Below are 21,208 nucleotides of genomic sequence, written 5' to 3' on the forward strand. Positions count from 1 at the left end.
AATGACAACCTCAGTGAAACAAGGATTTCCTCTGACTGCTACGGCAACAGCCAAGTTTCCCAGAGTGCCTTGCCTGCAGCTTCTCAACAGTGGGCCTATGAGTATGAAAGCGGCAGTGACTCTGACGCAGACAGACCTGACCCTGATCTGGTTCTAGATGACCTGGCCAGCAGACGCTTCCACAGCCCCTCTCCAGCTCCTCCCACCAATTTTGCTGTACCCATCAGCCCCCTGGCGGGGGGAAGGGTGGCTGGGGGAGAAGGAGGCTCTTGGCCTAAGATCCCTATCACTGGCAATGTTGCCTCTCAGCAAAATGTGACCTGCCACAGGTCAGAGAACATGAAGCTACAGTGTGACTTTGATGTGCCTGCCTGATGAGAGCAATCGAGAATGCTTCTTTTTACCCTGAGTTTGCATGGTTAGTTGTAACCATGAGCAACATCTTTTGTCAAAGTGTGCTGCCTCTAACACTGCTTCAGTTTGTTGATTCTTGTTTGAGTTGTTTTGAGATATCAGTTGCAGCACGTCCTTGTTTGCTCTTTTTGAGTTTTCCCAGCTTGGAGGAGTGATTTGAGTTGTCAATACGACTCTTCAAATCAATTTTTACCTCCTTTACAGTTTGGTTTTGAGCTTGCATTGGTCTTATTTAAGGTTGTTGTGGAGTATGTTCCTTTGTGCGTGACTGGTGTGCTGCACTGCTACTGAAAAAAAAATCCCTTTGACACGTGTGGTTGGCCGTCTCTCTTGAGCAGCAGCGGTGTCAACAGCGTGGCAATGCTGCCCCCGCAGCAGAGCTCCACGAGGGCCGACCACCGGCAGCTCGTGTCCACTGACAGCCTGTTCAAGGAGATGTACGATGACTCTGAGGATGAGGATGATGAGGTGGGCTATGCCGACCCCGTCCAAGACGACCTCTATGCCCGCAAGATGGGCGTCAAGCCCCAGCCTGCAAGTAATGTGACTTACGACAAGTTCTTACCCAAGTTCTGGACACCAGAGGAAGACGTTCACATACAGAAGATCAAACTGGGTTCTCAAAGGAGACCCTGGTACAAGAAGATACAAGGCTTCAGGTTTGTGAGGACACTGCTTGAGAGCAAACACATATCCTTCTGCAAACCCTTTTTACGTCCACATCATACAGATTTATAGTGAATTTATTCCCTTACACATTCGTTTCTTACTTCCTACCTGACACACTTGACTCTGCTACCCTTATATAATTGCATGCCAGTCTAATCTAAAGTTCACTGAATTGTTTGTCTGTTTCATATTCCTTCCACTTATATTTCTTTCTCTTTTCCTGCCACTGCTTCCTGCCTTCTCCCTCTCACATTTTGTCTCCCTCCGTCCCTCCACCCATCCTGCTGTGCTCGGCTGTAGCCATAAGAAGTCGGGCTCTTCGTCAGATGACTCAGACTGTGACATCAGTCCTTGGCTCTCCTCTGCCCCCTCTCCCTCCGGCCCGTCTCCCTCTCACTCCCGCACACACGAGGCCTCGGCTCAAACTACCCTTGTTGTGGGGAAAAGGTCGATACAGCTGCATGATTGTGACGATGCAGGAATGTTTTAAAACTTATGGATTTTATGGGGACAATTATAACTGGCTCCTGTTGGGGCTTCTCATAAGCTGCTTTCTAATATATTAATGATTAAATACATTTTCAAGCTACTGGAGCTGCCCTAACATGCACCATAAAGCAGTTTGCTTGCACTGACCATATTGGGAAATAGGCTGTGTCAGTATTACCCTGTTTTTATTGCAGCCTACTCGAGGCTAGACTTTACCCTTTTATAACAACTAGCATCCCAGCTTCTTTCATAGCAGTGTGATTATAAAATCCAAATTTGATCAACATCTGTTTGATTCAAATATCACCTCTATGGCTGCCTGTTGTATCTTTTCCTCCGTTCTTGCTCTTTCAACCAGTTCGCATGCATGCACTCATCACTTCTCTGTCCTTTTCTCTCCCTTTGCCCACCCGCAGTCCTCATGTCCTACCACACACTCCCCCACAGCTTCCCAAGATACAACCCCCTCTGTTTGAGACCCCCCCACTGGTGTTTGCCCCCGTGGACCCCACCTCAGGTCCCAGACTGGTCAAATGTGAGAAGTGGCCGCTCCTGGGGCGCCAAGACCCCCGGGAGCCCCCAGATCCTTTTGATTATGAAAGCATTTTCCCTGACTTGGAGAATGATGACATGTTTGCCAGACGAACCCTGGCCTTCCAGTCTAACACACACCTCGCTATGATGAAAACTCAGCTGCTTGGCAAGCGTCGACTCTATACATCCGAGCCGCAACTCAACATCATCACCCAGCAACAAGGCCGTGTAGACTCTGAGGAAACTGACTACCCTGACATAGAGCAGGACGATGTGGTGTATCGGAGGGAGAAAACCCATCAGGCTCAGCAGCGACGGCCGCTTTCAGGAGCCCCCGACAACTACTCTCCTATGCCCATCCCAGAACCGTGGGCTCTGCCTCCCGAACTCAAAGCCAGACTCCTCTGCCCCCCGTGTCCTCTGACTCCGGCATCAGCAACAACTAACCAGAATCAAGTTGAAAAGGAGGCACGCCCTAAAACGGATGACATGCTAATTCGGAAAATCGGAATTTGTTCTGATAAGAGTCAGAGCCCGTCGGCCAGTCAGATGACTCCCTCTGTGCCTTCTTCCTGTAGCGAAGGGGACCTGCAGAGGTGGCAGGCGATCAGGGAAGCTAGTCAGTTAAGATATAAGAAGAAGCTTTTGGTGGAGAGGCTAGCCGCTCTGAAGTTGTAGAAACAGATTTACGTATCAGTGCCTGTTAGGTCCTCCTGACACTTTTGACTTTTTCTTCCATTTTTGTCTTCTCATTATGAGCCTATTGTCTCTTTACAATTTCTGTTTGTTACTGAATTGCACTTGACTGACTTAGGATTTGTTTGAAGGCCTTCACAGTCACAGTCGGTATTTTCTGAAACTAATAGGTGCCTTCTCTATTCAGTATTTCATTATAAGCCACAGTGAAGGAACTGTGGTGAAGGAAAACTCTGAACATTATCTTGTTTTAAATGTTTGCTGTTACCTCAGAAGTGAAAACGAGTGTTTCAAGTCAGAAGAAAATAATGAAAGGATATTTAGTACTGTATGTTTTTTTGTGCAACAAGAATGCGGCATATTTTAGCTCACATACACATGGTGTTTGAAATGCAGAGTGGATGCCTAGATTGCACAACAAACCAGCTGCTTTTGTGTATTTTGAAGTGTGATTCATGAACAAAACTGCATGAATTCCAAAGTATTTTGGTAAACCATTTGCAAAACAGACCCGAATTCTTTATTTCATCATTGGTTTTGTTTTTGCCTGTGAATGGAGAAATAAATATATATATATTCATGCTTAATAAAGAAAAAAAAGATCACAATGTTGTGATGGATTGCGTTGATTGGGATATTTGCTGACCTCACGTAACATTTACAGTACCACGGACCAGATCCAGAAAAGTTTTCTATTCTTTTTTTTCCCCCTCCAGCAAAAGGAATTTCACACCGACATGTAAAACTCAAATGCGGCCGAATGAGAGCGTGGAAAGGTTCAAGTCTGAGAAATATCCAAACATAACATTCTGACCACTCCGGCTGCTCCGAGCAATGTGATTAAATGTAGTTCTGTCTGCTGTGTCGACATGAAAGACTATAGAAATTCCCCACAGCTCTGAAAGAAGATGTGGCTTGTGGACTCCATAGTAACTCGAACACAAATCTGCACTTCAGTGTTTGCACATGGCCAGACACATAAAGACACACACACAAAGCAAGCATTTAACCTGAGTCAAGCCCATCTGGATTTACTTGACTTCCATATGTAAAGTCATGTTTCCAGTGACATCATGTTGAGTCTCCAGAAAGGCAACATTGTTTAGGGAAAGATAGACGTCTGCACACGTCCCCAGTCAAATGTCAGCGTTAGGAAATGTGACACTCTGCTGTAAGCCCACTATATGCACACCTTTAATCTCTTCAGAGAATCTAGTCCTTGCTACTTTCACGCACATTTAAGGCTCATCGTCTGTGGATTAACTGATGCAAGAGTTGGCCTCAAGCTCTTGGTCAGAGTCAGTGTCAAAGGCCAGTCTGCAGAAATGTGACTTTGTTGTTTGTGGTTCTCTCCGGTCTCCTAGACAGCCCCACACGCAACAGAGTATCGACGGGTGAGTTGATGTGTGCTCCCAAGAATGCGGCACGTTTGCATTTGTTCTGGCCTCTTACAGTCACACCCTGCTACCTCCTGCTTTTGTGCTGCTGTTCTCGCTCTCCAGCCGCTAAACGCTGACACACAACATTGAGTATTGTATGGCGCAGGGCCAAGTTCACGGTGAGGTGGGGTTGGTGGGTTGCTCTGCTACACAAAGCTCTATTGACAAAGCATCCGAGTGAAACGCTTCATACAATAGCGATATGCTGGGTCATCTGCCCAAACCGCAGTGTGTCCCAGTGAGAGTTATGAGCGGGCAGTTGACTGAGCGCTCGAATAGACACATGTGTTAACCAGGTAAGTGAAAATAAAGTGTTTCCATAGCCTGTGAGCTTTAACGGACTTTGCTTTTTTTGCTTGAACGGGAGAAAGTGTGTTACTAACCCGCTGAGCTTACATCACTTCGCAGTTTTTGTGGTCAACCTGTGTGTTGTGTGCAAACTAACTCTTTTTTTTTTTTTTTTTTTACAAAGATCTAATGCAATTTATTTTCAGCATTTCAGCAGATATGTGGATAGGTGGTATACAGTGGAGTTTATTTGAGTTTGTTTCTTTCATGGTACCAGGTGATGCATGATGCATGATTGTATGTTAACTCTTTGATGTTAAAAATCTTCTGCTCTTTCCACATTTTTCCCTCACAGGAGTAAATCAACAGGCGACATCCAAGTCGACCACACCGTCATCCGGCAGGCTCGCTATGAAGAGCTGCAGAAGTTTCGCGAGCAGGTTAAGGAAAGCGAGGATAAGTGGCAGGATGTGAGTATATCTGATATCTGTCTAATTCCCACCGCTGTCTTTTTTTTTTTTCTTTTTTTTCTTTTTTTTTTGTCCATCAGTCAAGACACGGAGAGTAGGGCAAAGAGACGTCTGGTTCCCGGACAGATAAGGTCGCAGTGAAAGCACGTGATGATCTATCACACGGGATCAGTGCGGCGATCAGGAGAGCAGGGGTTGCGGGGTGGTGGATGACCACGGGGCCGAAAGAAGAGCTGCTCAGATTGAAGACGGGAGACAGAGGCAGGCTCTGATTGGAGCAGCACTGCCCTCTGGCTACGAGCTGTCCTCATTTCAAAATGACAGAGTTGGCAAGAATCACCACAAGCTGTAAAATACTAATAATAGAATTAAGCGCAAATTATGTCATATACATGGATGATGTCAGGTTGAGACCATATGATGGAAACAGAATGAAAATTACAATATACTGGAAAGTAATTTTGCAGTGGTGCAGCAAAATCAGGCGTATTCATTACACATGCTCAGTTTCAGCCGGAGAAATCAAATAGTAGTATAAAGTTATACTCGTATAGATGACTGACTGTGGTGCCTGTCAGCAGTCTGATTGTCTGATTGGTGTAATGGCAATAGAATAGAGTCTTAAAGCAGCATTTAGGTCACACAGTCCCCAATACACAGGGGAAGTGAGCCGGGAGGAGCCTAAAGCACACAAATAGAACACCTTCAAATGTGGCCCTTTCTCTTTTTTTTTTGTCCGTCTCTCTCCTTCTCAACTTCACCCCCTTCAGTTGTACACTTACCGAGGCAGCGCAACCAGTCTGCTTTATCTAGATCTAAGCTGAATTGTTAGGATATGGTGTATGAGGTGATGCGTGTTGGCTTTCGCTGCAGGACCTGAGCAAATGGAAGAACCGGCGCCGGAGTGTCAACTCTGACATAGTGAAGAAGAAAGAGGAAAGGGAGAAGATAGAGGAGATTACGTACGGCGGCAACAGAAGGTCCAAGACCTTCAAGGAGATCGAAGAGGATAGGTAAGGAAAAACACACCTGGTGCTTCGCATTATGTTAGTGGTAGTTTTGAGTCTGAATGATTATTTAACGATTTTCTGACAACACACGCACTCACTTTATTCCTCTTGTATGCCCTTTTAACCCTCCAAAGGGGACCCTTTGCTAAGGTAATGATAAAAAAAAAAAAAAAAAAGTGTGTATGCGAACCTTTGAGACAGCGTGATTATTTGAGCAGGATTGACTGAGGAGACTGCAATTGTTCCTTCATTCAGTGTGAAAGTGTAATTTAATCATGGCTTACAGTCTGCCTGCATTTGTTTGCCCCACATCTCACTGCCCTCGTCTTTTCAACCCGTGTTCTGCTTTCCGCTCCCCTCCTTGGCACTCCATAACCCCCTCCCTTCATCACCATTTCTGCTTGTATCGATAACCTTCCTAATTTTTTCACGTTTGCCTCTTATTCTCATCAACCTTCTCCTCCTGTGTTTGGTCCTCAGAGAAAATAAGGGAAAGAGCAGCATTGGCAGTCGCTTTGCATCTCTCTCTTACTTAGACGACGAGGACGTATTCGACAGACCCGTCGTTACTCCGCGTACCAGGAGCCTTCAGGCCAGAAGCTACACTATTGACACTCCTTCCTATTCCTTGGAACCCTCTAAGCCCTCTTTGAAAGAGCAAGAACCTCTCGCTGCGTCCCCAGCTCCTGGAAGGGCCGCGTCGCCTCCCACTACTCAGGTAGTTGACGGTGCAGACAGTTCTGCATTCAGCAGCTCTTCATCCACCTCCTCCATCACTCCAACCAGCCAACTGCTCAACAGCTCTCCAGTACCTGAACCTTTACCGAGGAGTCCAGTCTTAGCACGCACCAGCACAGCCAAGAAAGAGGAGCCCACGAGCCCTGTCCCCTCTTATAGGTCCCTACAAAAGGTGCCCGAGCCAGTGCGCCCATTGTCGGTCACACAGGCGAAGTGGGAGGCCCCCTCCTATAGCTCTCTGCACAAACAACAACCACAGCTCAGCTCAATGGAACCCAAGCCTCCCGCGGTGTCTCGGGTTTCCGCCTCCCTCCCCAGGAGCTACCAGAGATCGGATAGCGCGCGTCTAACCTCAGTTGTCACGCCAAGGCCCTTCGTGGCCCCGACCTCCCGCATCTCCTCTCTTTCTCGAGTCTTTACAGTGAGTACTTGATAGTTTAAAACACAAACTACTAATGTGACACAAGGGCAGGATGAGACAGTGTGTATTTGCCACTGAGCAGTCTGTATTATGTTGATCAGTTTGTTTGCTTCGAGTACAACAATGTTACACTAGAGTACCATCTGATTACAAGGTGAATAATGGATTAAAGTAGTGTTTTTACTGCTAGAGCTTCAGCCTTTTTCAAATTGATTAACTCCACTAAATTGTCTTTTAACAGTTGAAATGTGTTATTTTGTAAATCAACAGCCCCGTCTTATAAAAGTGCATTTAAATTCCTTTGTACTTGACACTTAATGACCTCGTTGCATTCACCCCAAAGCAGGTGGACGACTCGCAAAAACGCGTCAACGGCAACGTCGAGGTTTCCAAGAAGACATCGGTGCCTAACCGCTATCACCAGTTCATGACCTCTGAGGATGAAGCTCACTCTAGCTCTGCACACAGCAGCGATGAAGAAGAAGAGGAGGAGGAGGAGGAGGAGACCACAGCAAAGAGAATCACCTCTATCCAGAGCATCTCACCTGTCCCTCCTCTTTTCAAGAGTGGAGCTCCCATCAGTCCTGTTCCAGCCAAAGAAACCAGCCAGGTACTCAAGTTTCTTGATTCTGTGTTTCTAATGTGAATTTTATTTAAGACTCACAGTGTTAACAGTTATGCATTTTTGGTTTTGTGTAAATAATCTGTGAAACCTAAAGCATAATTACAGCAAATTCTAGCTTTAACCCATTTTGTTATGTAGAAAATAATTGAGTGCTTGCACTGGAGAAACTACAGTATAGCAACAGGTTTGCATTTAATCAGCAGCTATAAATGATTAATACAAGGCTTTCTTGCCAAAGCAGGGTGGCGTGCACTATACACGCAACCTGACATGGCACCGGAGTGATGCAAAGTCAGCCCACATTTGTACACGGAAAGTTCATCTTTACTCACCTGTTGTTGTTGTTGTTGTTTGGTTTCTAGGAGAACAGCTGCGAGATGAGGATCAGCCTGAACCAGAAGCCAAACAGCAGCAGAGACTTTGGCTTCCAGGCAGCGTGGGATTCAACAGGTGCTCGTGTCACGTCCATCCAGCCAGGTAAAGACGTTGGAGAGAACCACCCTCGAAACAAAGGGATTTGTATCGTGTTGGCAGAGCTTTATTCGACGTAATGTGCGCAAATCTGCCAGACGTTAGCTGCAGCATTGCTGGCATCTCACTCTCGCTAAACCTGAATTCTCCTAGATAACAGTTCAGTGGTTATACTGGAAACAAGCGCTCTGGCAAGTTTTTACAGTCAGGCCCCGCTGGTTAGTTGTCAGCAGGTTTTTGAGTCCATTGCAGTGGTGATGCCAGACCTATGTAGGGCAGCTTCTATGTGGGTCAGATCTGCAGGGCCTGGGCATGGGACTGAGCCTCTCTTTCTACTGAGATTCCCCACCTGCACATCCCAGTATGTCATGTATTTTAGTAATGCACAAATCTAAATGAGTCATATCTTATTGTCTGAGCCTGTTACTTGTTCCTTTCTTCATATGAATAACACTCAATCATACTTTCAGTGGCTTACTAACATTAAAGTATTAGTAAAGCAACACGAGCCTTACAAGAAGCACTGCTCTTGTGAACTGTCGAAGCTGTTAACCGTGTCACCACGGCGGTAAATTCTCCTCCTCTAACAATCCCGACCCCTGTCTCGTGCAGGCAGCCCAGCCGAGATGTGCCAGCTTCAGAGCGGAGACGAGGTGCTGACGGTGAACGGGCACAAGGTGGCAGAAATGAGCTACACAGAGTGGAAGACCTGCATGGACGAGGCTATCCAAGAGGGCAGCCTGGTCATGGATGTACGCCGTCACGGCCAGAACAGTGAGTCATCTCAACATCTGCGTGTGTGTGTGTTTTTGTTTTGCGTGAGAGCTCGAGACGAGGCGATTGAAATATTTTAAGGGTTACATTCCTGTAAGTGACAGCCGTGCTCACGCTGCTCACGCTGCTAAACAGTTTTGACACTTTAAATTGGTCCGTAAACTATTGTGAAGCCATCCATGAATGAGCTCATGACAGCTAAACGATAAAGGACCTGTTATTTATTTATATATGTTTTTTAATCGCCTGGTGAAGGCTGGCTGGTTTTGGTTTATGAACTCTGTGGTTTTTATTATTTCTACTTTTCTTGTTTGAGTTCTTTGTCCTATTTTTCCTTATTATTATTATTATTTATTGTTATTATTATTTGTTTCTACTGGCTATCTCTTTGTCTTTGCAATATTTTTCTTCAGGAAAACTAACTCCGCTCAGGTCCATGGTCTAATTAATATGCTGTGTTTACAGTCTTAGAGGTTTACTCTTTCCAGCAATATCAGTGTCAACTTAGAAAAACTCTTGAACTAACACACACACTACTAGTTCAAACTGCTTAGTGGAGCCCAGTGGTTTTAAGCCAGTTAGAAATAGTGTTTGGGTTTATAGAGGCTTTAATGGGCTGCATGGCTGGGGAAGGTGGTTTCTCTGTCACTCCCTGCTCATCTCTATTATAACAACATAACACCATCCTTGTCCCCTGCTTCATGGTGTCCTATGTGTAAAGTCTTTGTACACCTTCTATTTTTTGCCGCTGCATTGTCTGCACGCAGACTGGGACAGAGATCAACCTTCCCTGCCATTTAAAAGCCATAAGACCATCAATCTGACCAGTACGGATCATCCGATACTTCTAGGTTCCCCTGAAACAAACAGTGTCAAATCCAGCCTGGATTTCACTTCCCTCAAGTCCACCGAACCGGCGCCATCCAAAGAGGCCCCCACTCGCCCGGCTGCCGTAAGTGACCCAGGATCACCTCGCTTGACTCTGGTTTGATCACTTTTTATTCCTGTATTGTTCCCTGCCCAGGGACTTTTTTTAATGAGTGTACCCTGCCACGTCTCCCTGCAGGAAGTGGCTTCAAACGGACTTAATGGAGGTTTCCGAGAGGAACTGGTGACCATGAGGAACAAAGGTAAAGAGCAGAGCATGCAGTCAGAAAGGTCACGAATCCGATTCTAATGATTGTTTCTGCACTGAAAAGAAAAACACATCAGTAGGGAGTGTCAGTTTGTTGATTTAGTTTGGGGGCTTTTACATTAATAGACTTTTACATTGACGAGGTGATATAAGCAGCATATACTATACATGTGTGATTAATAACAAAATGTAAATCTCCTCAGGGAAACTGTTCACTCTCCTGCTGTGCCTCACTGTGTTCTGTTTCCCATCTCCCATGTAGAGTCAGAGCCCTTATCTTTGAAAAACTTAAAACGGAGGTCAGAGTTTTTTGAACAAGGTAAAGACATAAAAAGAACTGAAGGGATGCTCAATAATAATGATGACTTCTGTGTAATCTGGTGGCTGGTTTCTCTGCGCTTCTCTCTCTCTCTGTCTCTGAATTCCTCAGATTTCTAAGGAGTCTTTGCATGTTCTCATGTTGAGCCTCGTGTTCAGTTGATAAATATTTATCAATTGATCGCGAGCTGTCAGGATTTCTGTGGGTTCCTCCATGGCTCTCTCTTGTTTTTGTGGGGCTTTCTCTTGTCTGGTGTCGATGCTTAACCCCTGTGCTGTGCCCCTTCCCTCCTTCAGGTCGCTCAGGGTCCAGTGTCAGTGCGCTGGTCTTCCTCTGTGGTAAACAGGGTTGAGTGTGCAGTGACATAGTCACCTTCCTTGGTACGACCCTGGGACGCTGACATGCTGTTCAAACCAAGAATGTTTTGCAATATCTTGGTTGAGTTTTGAAGCACATTAAGGGAGATGCCCATTGCAAACCTCCCAAACCACTTTTTTTTTTTTTAGTACAACCTCAAAAAATAAGAAAAATGGAAAGAGACTGTTAAAATAAATGTTGCATATTCAGCTCAAATATCTGGGCAGCATGTCAGAATCTAACCCAGCGTACCCACCACGAATACAAATCCTTGAATCCCATTGTGTTTGTGGTGTTTTTGAATGGTGTCCAGGCTTTAACACATGGTTACACTTTTCACTTTGCTGCACATGAAGTTAAAAGCATTCCTAGCATGCACGTATTGAGGTCTGCCGCCGCTCCTCTGTGCTTGTGTTGCGCTTGAATGCATGCCGCTGACGTGTGCGGTTGTTTGGTCACGTGCTCGCAATCGGTTTATTGGTTTTCCCATTCATATCTATCGGGCCGGCATCCAATGTAAATGTCAGCATGTGGCTGATGTTGAATTGAGAGAATCAACAAGCCAGAGCTGTTGAATTTTGACTTGTGTGTGTGCTCGAGGCTTGTTGAAAACATCAATTACTGATGTGGCTTGAAATGTCATTTTCAATAATGAAATAGTACTTGACTTAAAAATCGAGGCTGAAACTTAAATTAGCCTGCCAGCCTTGCATTGATTTGGTATATTAACTTGTATGTATACGTTATGTTCCATGGCTCCGCCTGTGCATGCTAGAAGAACTGACTAAATGATTTTCTTTATTTTCTAGGAGGTCCAGAAACTGCAATTCCAGATGTGAGTACCACTGGATGGATGAGGAAAGAACTTAATATGAACTAACTATCAGTGTAGTTAATTAAAAGCAATGAGCTATAGTTGCAGATTGGAGGTGTGAGGGCGTAAGATTGAATGTGGAAGCATATATATGTGTGTGTGTGTGTATGCGCTTTGTCTGACGGTTTCCTCTGTCTCCAGATACCTGTTCCTACAATCACTCCATCTTCCAACCGCTGGTCTTTGGACCTGGATGAGGAGCGCAGAAGACAAGAGAAATGGCAAAAGGAACAAGAGCGCCTCCTACAGGTACTGAAAGGCTTTATAATTTATATTAGTAATGTTATTTTAAAGTATACACATACTAAATTACCAGGTAATTAGCTAAAAAATAATGTTAATTAACTAATAAAATGCTGTAATCAAGGACTAAGATGAGAAAATAGAATGATATAGAAGACATTATGTGTTTGTTTAAGCCACACTTCCATTTCCAATAGAGTTTTTCTGATTCAGATTAAGACTAGGACCATATTTAAATTTCTACTGAATATACACAACTCATTAATATGTGGTGTGTACAACAGAGGAACAAATAAACGAAAATGCATAAAATAAAATGCAACCACCTGCCAACCAACCTTATTTTGTGTCAAACCTGACAACGAGAACAGCTACAAAGCACTGACAGGCTAGGAAATCCTCAATGGGGTCTGCTCCTCAGAGCTGCTGAAAGTAAAGTATCTGTCGAGTATCCAGCTTAAATGTAAAACATTTTTCCGGGGGCCTAGTTCTGGATGGAGATCAAAGGTGGCTGAGCAGCACACTGATCTAGCTGGGAAGGCTTGTTAACTCCTCCAGTCTTGTTCCCTGTTGGATAAACAGCCTGGTTTCACTGCCAGGGAGACTTCCTGCCCTGGGCAAGCTTACCTAGGATGTTCACAATGGTTAGATAACGTGTACGTGAGCTCATAATGATCTGAAAAAAAATATTACAGCAACTAAATCTACTCAATGTATCACTTATTCTTACTTCTGTATGGTACAGTACAGTGTGCATTTAATTAGCAATGCCTCAAAGAGACCTGTGTTGTATATGTCAGTTTTTTAGAGCTTTAAATCACCTTTTGTTACAGGAGAAATATAAGCGCGATCAGGAGAAACTGCACGAAGAGTGGCTCAAGGCTCAGCAGGAGATTGGCACAACTGGGGACCGGGAAGAGGTGACACACATGCTTTCATTTGTGTAAATTATGGCCTGAAACATCAGCTGGAAAACATTAAAAGGCAGCGAGAAGTCGTGACTCATAGCACTAAACTGTCCAAATGTGTCACAAGAGCTTTAATAATAACGTTGGTCTGAATTTCTTTAATTACGCAACATTCATGTGGGCACAAACTATTGTGTCTGACTTTTACAGCACAGGTCAGATTTATATAAAGGACTTTGTTTAGTCATGTGGATATTCCCACTGGACATGTAGCATGTGTGATTTCCAGTAATGCTAAAAATATTCCCAGCTCAAAGTTTTGCAACAAAAACTCCCCTCTGATTATAATTTCAAAACACTTGCTTGCTTGTTTGTTAGCTCAGAGGATATGAAGAGTTTCTCCACAGTTCTTCCTGGATGTCAATGAAGATCAGATTGCTTAATGCCTTCATGCGTTCAAACTCTTCCTCTTTTCCTGTCATTTGTTCTCAGTGGGAGCCTAAAAGCCTGCTGGCGTACAACCACAGCGTCAGCCCACACTCACCCCTGTCCCCAGTGAACCAGTCCATGTCTCTTCAGTGGGAAGAGGAAGAAAGAAAGAGGAAGGCGGAGCAGGAGCGCCAGAGGCAGGCGGAGGAGAGGAGGAAGAGGGAAGAGGAGGAGCGAGAGCTGCAGCGTCTCCAGGAGGAGAGAAAGAGGAAAGAAAGGCAGGAGGAAGAGGAGAGGAAGAAACGGGAGGAGGAGCAGCTGAGATGGCAAAAGAAGAGAGAGGAAGAGAGGGAGGAGGAGAGGAGGTGGCAGGAAGCTGCAGAGCAGCAGCGCAGGGAGAAGGAGAGAGCCTCCATGCAGTCACAGCAGTGGTCAGTAGAGCCACAGCTCCTCGTGTACTGTACTACCAACACTTAAACTCACATGGCTTTTGTACTCCAAGCCTGATGTGCTGATAATAACTCATTTAACCAGCTTTATTGTCTGTGCATTAACATAACTAGTGCAACTAATGTGTTCGCATGTGCTTTGTCCTCCTTTGTGCCATAACCATCGTTCCATCTCTCTGTACACACAAAAGGGCTGGTGGCTCCTATGGCTTTGCCAATGTCCAGCCTCCACTGTCCTTTACAGACAGGTTAGTACAGCAGAGAGTGTGCATGTGTGTGTGTGTGTGTGTCTAAGAGCTGCAGCCAATCACATTAATAACCTATTCTGACATCGCTTACTTTTTATGCAGTAAAAGTCTTAAAATATTTTAACATCAATGCATCAGTGCCTTACATCCGTCCCCCTATTTAGCATGTATAAGAGGCATTATTATGAAGCTCTATGCACAAACATTATTTTATGTATGTGCATGTAGGAAACCATAAATGTAGACTATTATATAAAATGATAATAGATTTGGAGAAGAATAATACAGCACATAACCCGGTTGTTTATAACTACATTAAAGCAAACTGTGGACCATTTATTAAATGCACTATTAAGCACGCTGCTTAAATACTAAATAGGGGGACTTCAAGTAAAGTCTGGATGATTGCATCAGCTCATGTATTCTCAGCTGTAAATTCTTCATACAATTTTCTGCACCGGTAAATGTCTTGGCAAGACAGTTTGTTCTTACCAGAACTGCACCGTACGTGCCAAACCGGCGTCTGCCAAAACACACTAACAAACAAGAACGCGTTTGTAACCTATGATATGCTCTAACCTGCAAACGCTAACATTTCAGTACAAATCAAAAGTGGCACGTCTTTGCCACAGATAGTTGAAGGATCCTTTTTCTGGAACCATTTGAACGGCGTCATTCAAATCATTTTAAATAGGTGGTCATGGAAATGGAAGTCTGCCAGCAAATGGTTTAGGTCTCCAGCTGAGATGGGAATTACCTGTGATTGGTCCGCAATCAGCACTCTCCCTTTATAACCTTTCACGAGTAAAATTGGGTTTTTTACTCTGTGTTGTGACATGAAAATGCTTTTTATTTGCTGTTTTTCTTATAATAGGGAAAGGATTCCCTGGAAAACCAAATGCAGTTAGATATATTTTTTAACCAAACCTGTTAATACAAGGTCAACACATCATCTGTTTATTGTTTTATGCCTACTGATGATTGTTTGAAATAAATGTGTTTAATTAAGCTGTTATATGATTTTTTTTTGTGACAGGGCAAAATCCAAATCATCCCCCCAGCTTGATGAAGAGGACAAACCTCAGAGGAAAGGTCAGTTATTTTCATTTGTCTTGATTGAATGTGTGAGTTTCTGATCAGGACCAGGAACATTTCATTTGCTGCAGTTATGTCAGCAAAAGGCAGCGTTTCTCTTTGCTTTGTAAAACGTCTCCGCATACACGTATATATGGGTTGTGCACCGCTGTAGGTGCGCAGGCGTTGGGCATGGCTCAGTGGCTGCTGGAAGAGCAGTTGAGGATTGCACGTGACAAAGAACTCCAAAGCCAGAGGACTGCATCAATGCTGGAGCTGGAGCGGAGAAACATCCTCAATGCCATGAAATACAGAGAACCAGAGAGAGGTGGGCTTCGCCCCCGGAGTGTCGCCTCTCTGTCTGGATCAGTCTGCTTCCATAATGATCAGCCAATCAGTCAATTAAGACATTCCACTAAATCAAAACTTACAGCTGTTTGATTTGGAGCTGACCAGCCGAATGGCAAATCAATCATTCAGCTAACCAGAAAATTACTTGCAGCAGAACAAATACCTCATTGATTAAAGTGATTTCTTTCACGTCAATACACTTTTTCTTCCATAACTTAATTCCGGTTTGAAGAATCACCCTGATCTCATTTGCCGTGTCCCGTTTTTCTTCACAATTTTTCCCCCCACCGGTCGCAATCTGCTTTTTACTTCACACAAAACGTTTACCGAGCGTGACGGTTCATTTATCTCCCCCTCCCTGGGCGCAGTGACAGGAAGTGCAGTCAGCGACAGGAAGGGTCAGCTGTCCCCGACGCAGGCTGAACTGGAGCGGCAGCAGATCCTGAACGAGATGAAGAAGAAGACTCCGCTGCTGACGGACGGAAGCTGGATCCGCCAGAGCTCCACCAGCACTGCCACCCACAAGGGGACAGACATGACACACATGCGCAGGTACAGTCTACCCGGTTTAAAGTGTCTCTTGTGGGATGGTGTTGACTGGGTTTTTGTACTTACTAATATCCTGTTGACTTAAGTTCATTCCTCTGGCTACCAAACTGACATTTAAATTTGATTGGGCCTTGAATATTTCAACATAAAAACAGTTGGTAGCCAGACAGTTTATTTGCCTCTACTAACTGGTCAACGTGGGTGTGGCTTGGGTTGGCTTTGCAGAGGTGAGTCTCTTGACAACTTGGACACCTCCTACAGCTCCCGGCACTCATCAGGGCCACCCAGAAGCGGCTCTTATGTCCAAAGCTACTCTCGGCCTCAGTCTGCCTATTTTGGGAGCTCTTCCCTTTACGGTGGAAAGCCAGGGTACCAGCGGTCCAGCTCTTCCACTCTTCCTTCCTCCTATTCCCTGACCTCCCTCCGAGGCGGGCTAGGGACCCCCCCGCCCCCTTGGTCCCGGCAGTCGCATTCCCCCTCATTTTCTTCTCCGTCACCCGCAACCTCTCCGGAGCCCCTGTCGGAGCCAGATTCCCTTCAGCAGCGGAACAGGTAAAACCTACAACGCTGCTTTGCTTTTAAGGCTCCCAGCGCGCTGCCTCTAACCACTCGCTGGTATACTGGGTTTCAAAATCCTATTAAGGTGGTGCTGTTAAAACGTAACTTGGGTGACAAGGTGGCATTTTTAAATCCAACAGGTAATATAATCACACAGTCCCCTGACATAAAGTCCTTTTGTACTTACAGTATAGTTTTGAGCCTATAAGTGACAATCAAATACATAATATGGGAAAAGTTTTCTGTGAGCTGTTCCCTGTGTTCATATCAATTGTCTCTGTTTTTAAATTATAATTCATAACAGTTTCCTCACAATTTTTCTTCTTGTCTCCAAAACATAAAATGTCAAAAATGCATTTTAAGGGCTGTCATTTGATTAGTGGTTGGTAAATCCATACATATACTTGCAGAAAAACCATCTAACCCCAGTGTATATCAGCATGACCATGTGTTTTTTTTTTTGTGTGCATGTGTTCATTCATACATGTTTCATGTATGTGTGTGCTTGGCTACTAAACCGCAGCTGTACGTTCTGCAATCTAGGTCAGTGAGTGGAAAGAAAATCTGTACGTTCTGTGACAACCCACTGGGAAAGGGAGCGGCCATGATCATCGAGTCCCTCGGGCTCTGTTATCATTTGGGGTGTTTCAAGGTGAGAGTCGGGCTCCTGGCGGCCGCAGAGAGCGTCGGCAGCCAAAACTTCTCCTCAAAAACTAACCCAATCGCTCCTCCTAACTCTTTTTTTCTTTGTTTTACTAACCTGGTGCATCCTGATTAATATCGAGATCCTTACGCCTTTGCAGCTGAGCAAACTAGATGTTCTGTGCCAAAATCTGCAAGCTGAACTAATCACTTTGTTCCTTCAGTTGACTTTTCCGGGAACTTTTGTCTACGCTTGACTTTGATCTCTTACGCTTGAATTTTGTTCCTCTGTGCTACCCTTTGTCTTTTGATTCTCATTCACCTTCATTTGACTATCCGTGTTCCTCCTCACTCCTCCTGTGGACACTTTGCTGTAGCTTTTTAACCGGCTAAGTTGATCTCTAACTCTTCCTTCAGTGCATCGACTGTAAGTCCGACCTTGGAGGATCGGAGGCTGGGGCTGAAGTCAGGATACGAAACAAACAGCTCTACTGTAACTCCTGCTACTTGCGATTCAAAAGTGAGTAGTTGATCGAGCTGATCGACGTGAGGATTGCTTTTGGATTTCCACAGGCGTAATGTCGGTGTTCTTTTTCTTTTAGCTGGCCAACCAACACCTATGTGATGTGACTGTTCTCCAGCAGATTGATGAAGAGACTACTTGTGACAACAACCCATGAGCTTTAAAGTGAACATTGAAGCCATTATAAATAATCTGGTTTGGACGTAATTCCATTTGTGACTGTAGGAAACACCAGGAGACTCCTTAATGAGAATCATATTTGTTTTGACAGTGCGTGATTGAGGGGACAAGCTTGCAAACAAGTTATCTACTTTCATGTTTATATCATATTAAGTATTACAGCTGTACAAAGTGTATGGGTTCTGCATGCATGACTTTTTTTTTTTTAAATGTTTTAGTCATGAAACTAGTCGAGAAATAAAGCGATTCCAGGGAGAAAATCCTTCTTCTGACCTTCACTTCACAGATTTTATAGATAATGAGAGAGAACCTGCAGTTTCATCTCCTCTCTATCGTGCTTCTTTTTCCCAGTGTCTTGTGGTATTAACAGCTATTCTTATCATGTCTATGTGCCTTTTTGTTTGTAACAGGGAGAAGTAATTAAAATTATTAGGCTTATATTTAAAAAAAAAACAAAAAAAAACAAAACAAATGTCTGCTTGGATAGCACTTGTCAGCTGATGGAAGATGGAACTGATGACATTGATGCAAAGTAATATTGTAAATAAAATGACTAAATGCTCATCATGTGTGTTTTTTCTTTTTCTTTTTCAGCTGGGAAATTTCATAATTGTGTGTAATGATATTCCAGTATATGATGCAAGGCTTTTCCTGCCCCTGTAATCAGAAGTCATTATACTCATCTTCCTCTGTCTGTCCCTCTCATTTTCTGTTTCTCTGTAGTGCCACAGTCATAATGAAAGGAATTTCAATGAGCTTTTGTGCTAAGGTTCAGAGGACCTGCCTGCTCTGTGTTCTCCAAAGCCAATTTGTCATGCATATTTTATTCGGTCCGCATGCATTACATTTGATTATACTTTGATAGGCTATTTTCCTAATGTATTCTGTCATTCTGGCTGTTTCACGGAAATCATATCTGCATAAACATATACTGAATATTCATAAAAGAAGGAACACTTCTGATTGTTCAGACTGCAGCTCCCAATTGCATTTAAACGGCTAGGTAAGAAATCGTCCTCATTTCCCATAAATGGCACCTTACGAATGGAAATGAGCTCAATTCAAGCTATGCACTGTATGAGAACAAGTCGGACCCGCCGTAAATTGGCTCTGTATTCCTGAGGTGAAGCGCAAGCAGACCCTGGAGGCAGACATCTCAAATTCTCAGATTCCCTTTTTAGATTTTACCCTGCGCTCGTGTGGGAGAGAGATTTTAATCCTGATGCTCGGAAAACAAACACGGTCTGAATGGTGCCGAGCAGAGAAATATAAAACCTTCCAGAATAGGTATCACATCTTGTTCTTGCAGAGCCAAGGCCAAAAAAACAACCTTTATGGACGGCTTTGGCATGGAGAATGAAATAGCATCTATGTGTATATATATATATATGTGTGTGTGTGTGTGTGCTGGATGCTTGGCTGCTCAGAATAATACGGTCTGTAAAATATCTATAAAAGCTTAGATAGGTCTGCTCTAACCTCCACCAAAAAGTCCAAACTAACTCAGCTCACTTTCTTTTCTCTCAATGGGGAGTAAACATCTCACATTTTTCAGGATTTCTTCAAGGCAGGATCATGACATGTATTTATTTAATTTTTTTCTTTCACGTTACAGTCAGCACACGAGTGATTCCAATAATCATGCTCCATTTCAACCCCACACAGTCCATTTTCGTGGATTTATGTTTTGGGGGATTTAGGCTCTTACTGTCCTATAGGGGGCACTGCAATATAAGATTTTTACCAAGAAAAATGCTCTTTCATCTGCATCTGGATGAGAACAGTTGTTGCTTTCACTGTTGAGTGTGTCATTTAACATTACATACTTAGAAGCAGAGATGCTATGCTTGGAATTTAGCCACAGTAATTTACTCAATGCATCATGTCATAAAATCTCGTGGTTTTGGTTCCTAAATTATTGAGTTACACCAACATTTTTGGCATTGAGTATTGGTGACTTAGCTGTTAGACCAGTCTGGATGATCTATTAATGTTACTCAGTCAGTTTGACTCACTTGACCTGCAAGTATACACAGTTTAAAGACACCTTAGACGAGCAGCACCTCTTGCCATTTACCTTTTAAGAAGGAACGCTTTTCACACTTTAGACAAACCATCAGGCACTTATTCACCTGCAGCTCGAACTGATGCTATAATTAGTCGTGTAATTGCAGACACTGTCTCAACAGACCTGTTGCCATGGCTTGCAGGCACCGTGCATATGGCGCAAAGTGCTGTCACGCGTTGAATTAACTGCGAGGATTAAACGAAAACGCGCTTTAAGTAAATCTGTAAATTCCCACCGCATCATGACGGAACATTATGAGGCCGTTCCTCATTCACGGTGGCGTGGCTTCAAATTCTCGGTGGAGAATCTTTAACCTGAAACAGGTGCAGGAAATTAATAAATGACAGAAAGGCAGCGGTCTCACGAACGCAGATCACATGGCAGTGAAAAGACAACCTTTACAGTAATTACAATGCACTAATGGAAGCTGTGGTTAAGTTGGCAATTACAGCTCTGGGGGTTAAATGATGAGTGTGCTGGATTGGTTTAATTACAGGACATGTTTGCAGCTATTGGAAATAATTAAAAAATGTTTGCAGGTGAAGGTGAGTGTGGTGTAAATGTCATTTACATTAAAAGTCCAATATCTTGAACGTGCATGAGTGATTGTATAGATTTTTTTCCCCCTCAGCAGCATGTAATCCATGAACTTTATTTTAATTCTGTCTCTTGAAACCAATCAATGCACAACATTAACTCACGTGTACATTAAGCTTTAAGCTAGCCAGACAAAGCATCATCAGGTTCAGTATAGCTGCATTTCTGTGTCACCTCTAGTGAATATCCATATACTATTCATGCTATTCATCCGTATTCATATTTGCCAGCAGAGTGTCCTTCATGCATGGCACAGGTGGCTGTTTTGCTGATTAACAACAGATTACCACCTCTCTTCCGCAGACATGAACACGTTTTCTAAACTTGAATAGAGATTATTGATCTGTGACCTTTTGTTCAATGAGGAAATGATCAGCCCAGATCCCTACTTGTCTTCATTACAAATGCTGACTCTAATCCCCGACTCACAAAAGGGCAAAGCTCATTTAAAAGAAACTCAGCCTTATAGATAAGGAAGTCTTTTTTATTGTTTTGTTGTTTTTTTAATAAGACGGGATCCGTTTGATGACTAAAGGCTTTAAAGTGGTCTTAAGCAAATATGACACATTCACCGAGATAGGTTTAGTTTTTTTTCTGTGTGATCATTAAACATGACTCACTGCGAGAAACGCTGTCCTTTCTTCTGCTCTACTGTTGCTGTACTGA

The 21,208-nt window shown here is 43.8% G+C and overlaps 2 protein-coding genes across 9 annotated transcripts in view; both read left to right on the plus strand.

The window, feature by feature from the left end:
• The window catches only part of lmo7a (LIM domain 7a), a 45,925-nt gene extending 25,677 nt beyond the window's left edge, over positions 1 to 20,248 (plus strand). For 2 of the 8 annotated variants that reach the window (XM_084545108.1, XM_084545107.1), the window contains 21 exons: positions 4,167 to 4,196; positions 4,885 to 4,999; positions 5,873 to 6,012; positions 6,490 to 7,168; positions 7,512 to 7,778; positions 8,156 to 8,270; positions 8,877 to 9,038; positions 9,806 to 9,990; positions 10,105 to 10,168; positions 10,436 to 10,492; positions 11,659 to 11,684; positions 11,865 to 11,972; positions 12,800 to 12,886; positions 13,367 to 13,734; positions 13,944 to 14,000; positions 15,037 to 15,092; positions 15,794 to 15,977; positions 16,200 to 16,526; positions 17,076 to 17,184; positions 17,592 to 17,694; positions 17,777 to 20,247. In XM_084545108.1, coding sequence (XP_084401234.1) covers positions 4,167 to 4,196; positions 4,885 to 4,999; positions 5,873 to 6,012; positions 6,490 to 7,168; positions 7,512 to 7,778; positions 8,156 to 8,270; positions 8,877 to 9,038; positions 9,806 to 9,990; positions 10,105 to 10,168; positions 10,436 to 10,492; positions 11,659 to 11,684; positions 11,865 to 11,972; positions 12,800 to 12,886; positions 13,367 to 13,734; positions 13,944 to 14,000; positions 15,037 to 15,092; positions 15,794 to 15,977; positions 16,200 to 16,526; positions 17,076 to 17,184; positions 17,592 to 17,694; positions 17,777 to 17,799 — 3,262 coding nt within the window. In that variant the 3' untranslated portion in view covers positions 17,800 to 20,247. Of the gene's footprint in view, positions 1 to 4,166; positions 4,197 to 4,884; positions 5,000 to 5,872; positions 6,013 to 6,489; positions 7,169 to 7,511; positions 7,779 to 8,155; positions 8,271 to 8,876; positions 9,039 to 9,805; positions 9,991 to 10,104; positions 10,169 to 10,435; positions 10,493 to 11,658; positions 11,685 to 11,864; positions 11,973 to 12,799; positions 12,887 to 13,366; positions 13,735 to 13,943; positions 14,001 to 15,036; positions 15,093 to 15,793; positions 15,978 to 16,199; positions 16,527 to 17,075; positions 17,185 to 17,591; positions 17,695 to 17,776 lie in introns of all 8 variants that reach the window. The other 6 variants (XM_084545112.1, XM_084545109.1, XM_084545110.1 and 3 more) reach the window with 6 other exon arrangements.
• LOC311488711 (LIM domain only protein 7-like) lies at positions 2 to 4,133 on the plus strand (the record flags this gene model as incomplete). The annotated part of the gene is made up of 4 exons (XM_084545562.1): positions 2 to 101; positions 158 to 329; positions 753 to 1,073; positions 1,989 to 4,133. The coding sequence occupies 4 exons, from the start codon at positions 2 to 4 to the stop codon at positions 2,782 to 2,784; spliced, it is 1,389 nt and encodes a 462-aa protein (XP_084401688.1). The 3' UTR covers positions 2,785 to 4,133.
• Positions 20,249 to 21,208: the final 960 nt, after the last annotated feature.

The sequence above is a fragment of the Chelon labrosus genome (assembly GCF_963514085.1).
Source record: "Chelon labrosus genome assembly, chromosome: 5".
Classification (NCBI taxonomy): Eukaryota; Metazoa; Chordata; class Actinopteri; order Mugiliformes; family Mugilidae; genus Chelon; species Chelon labrosus.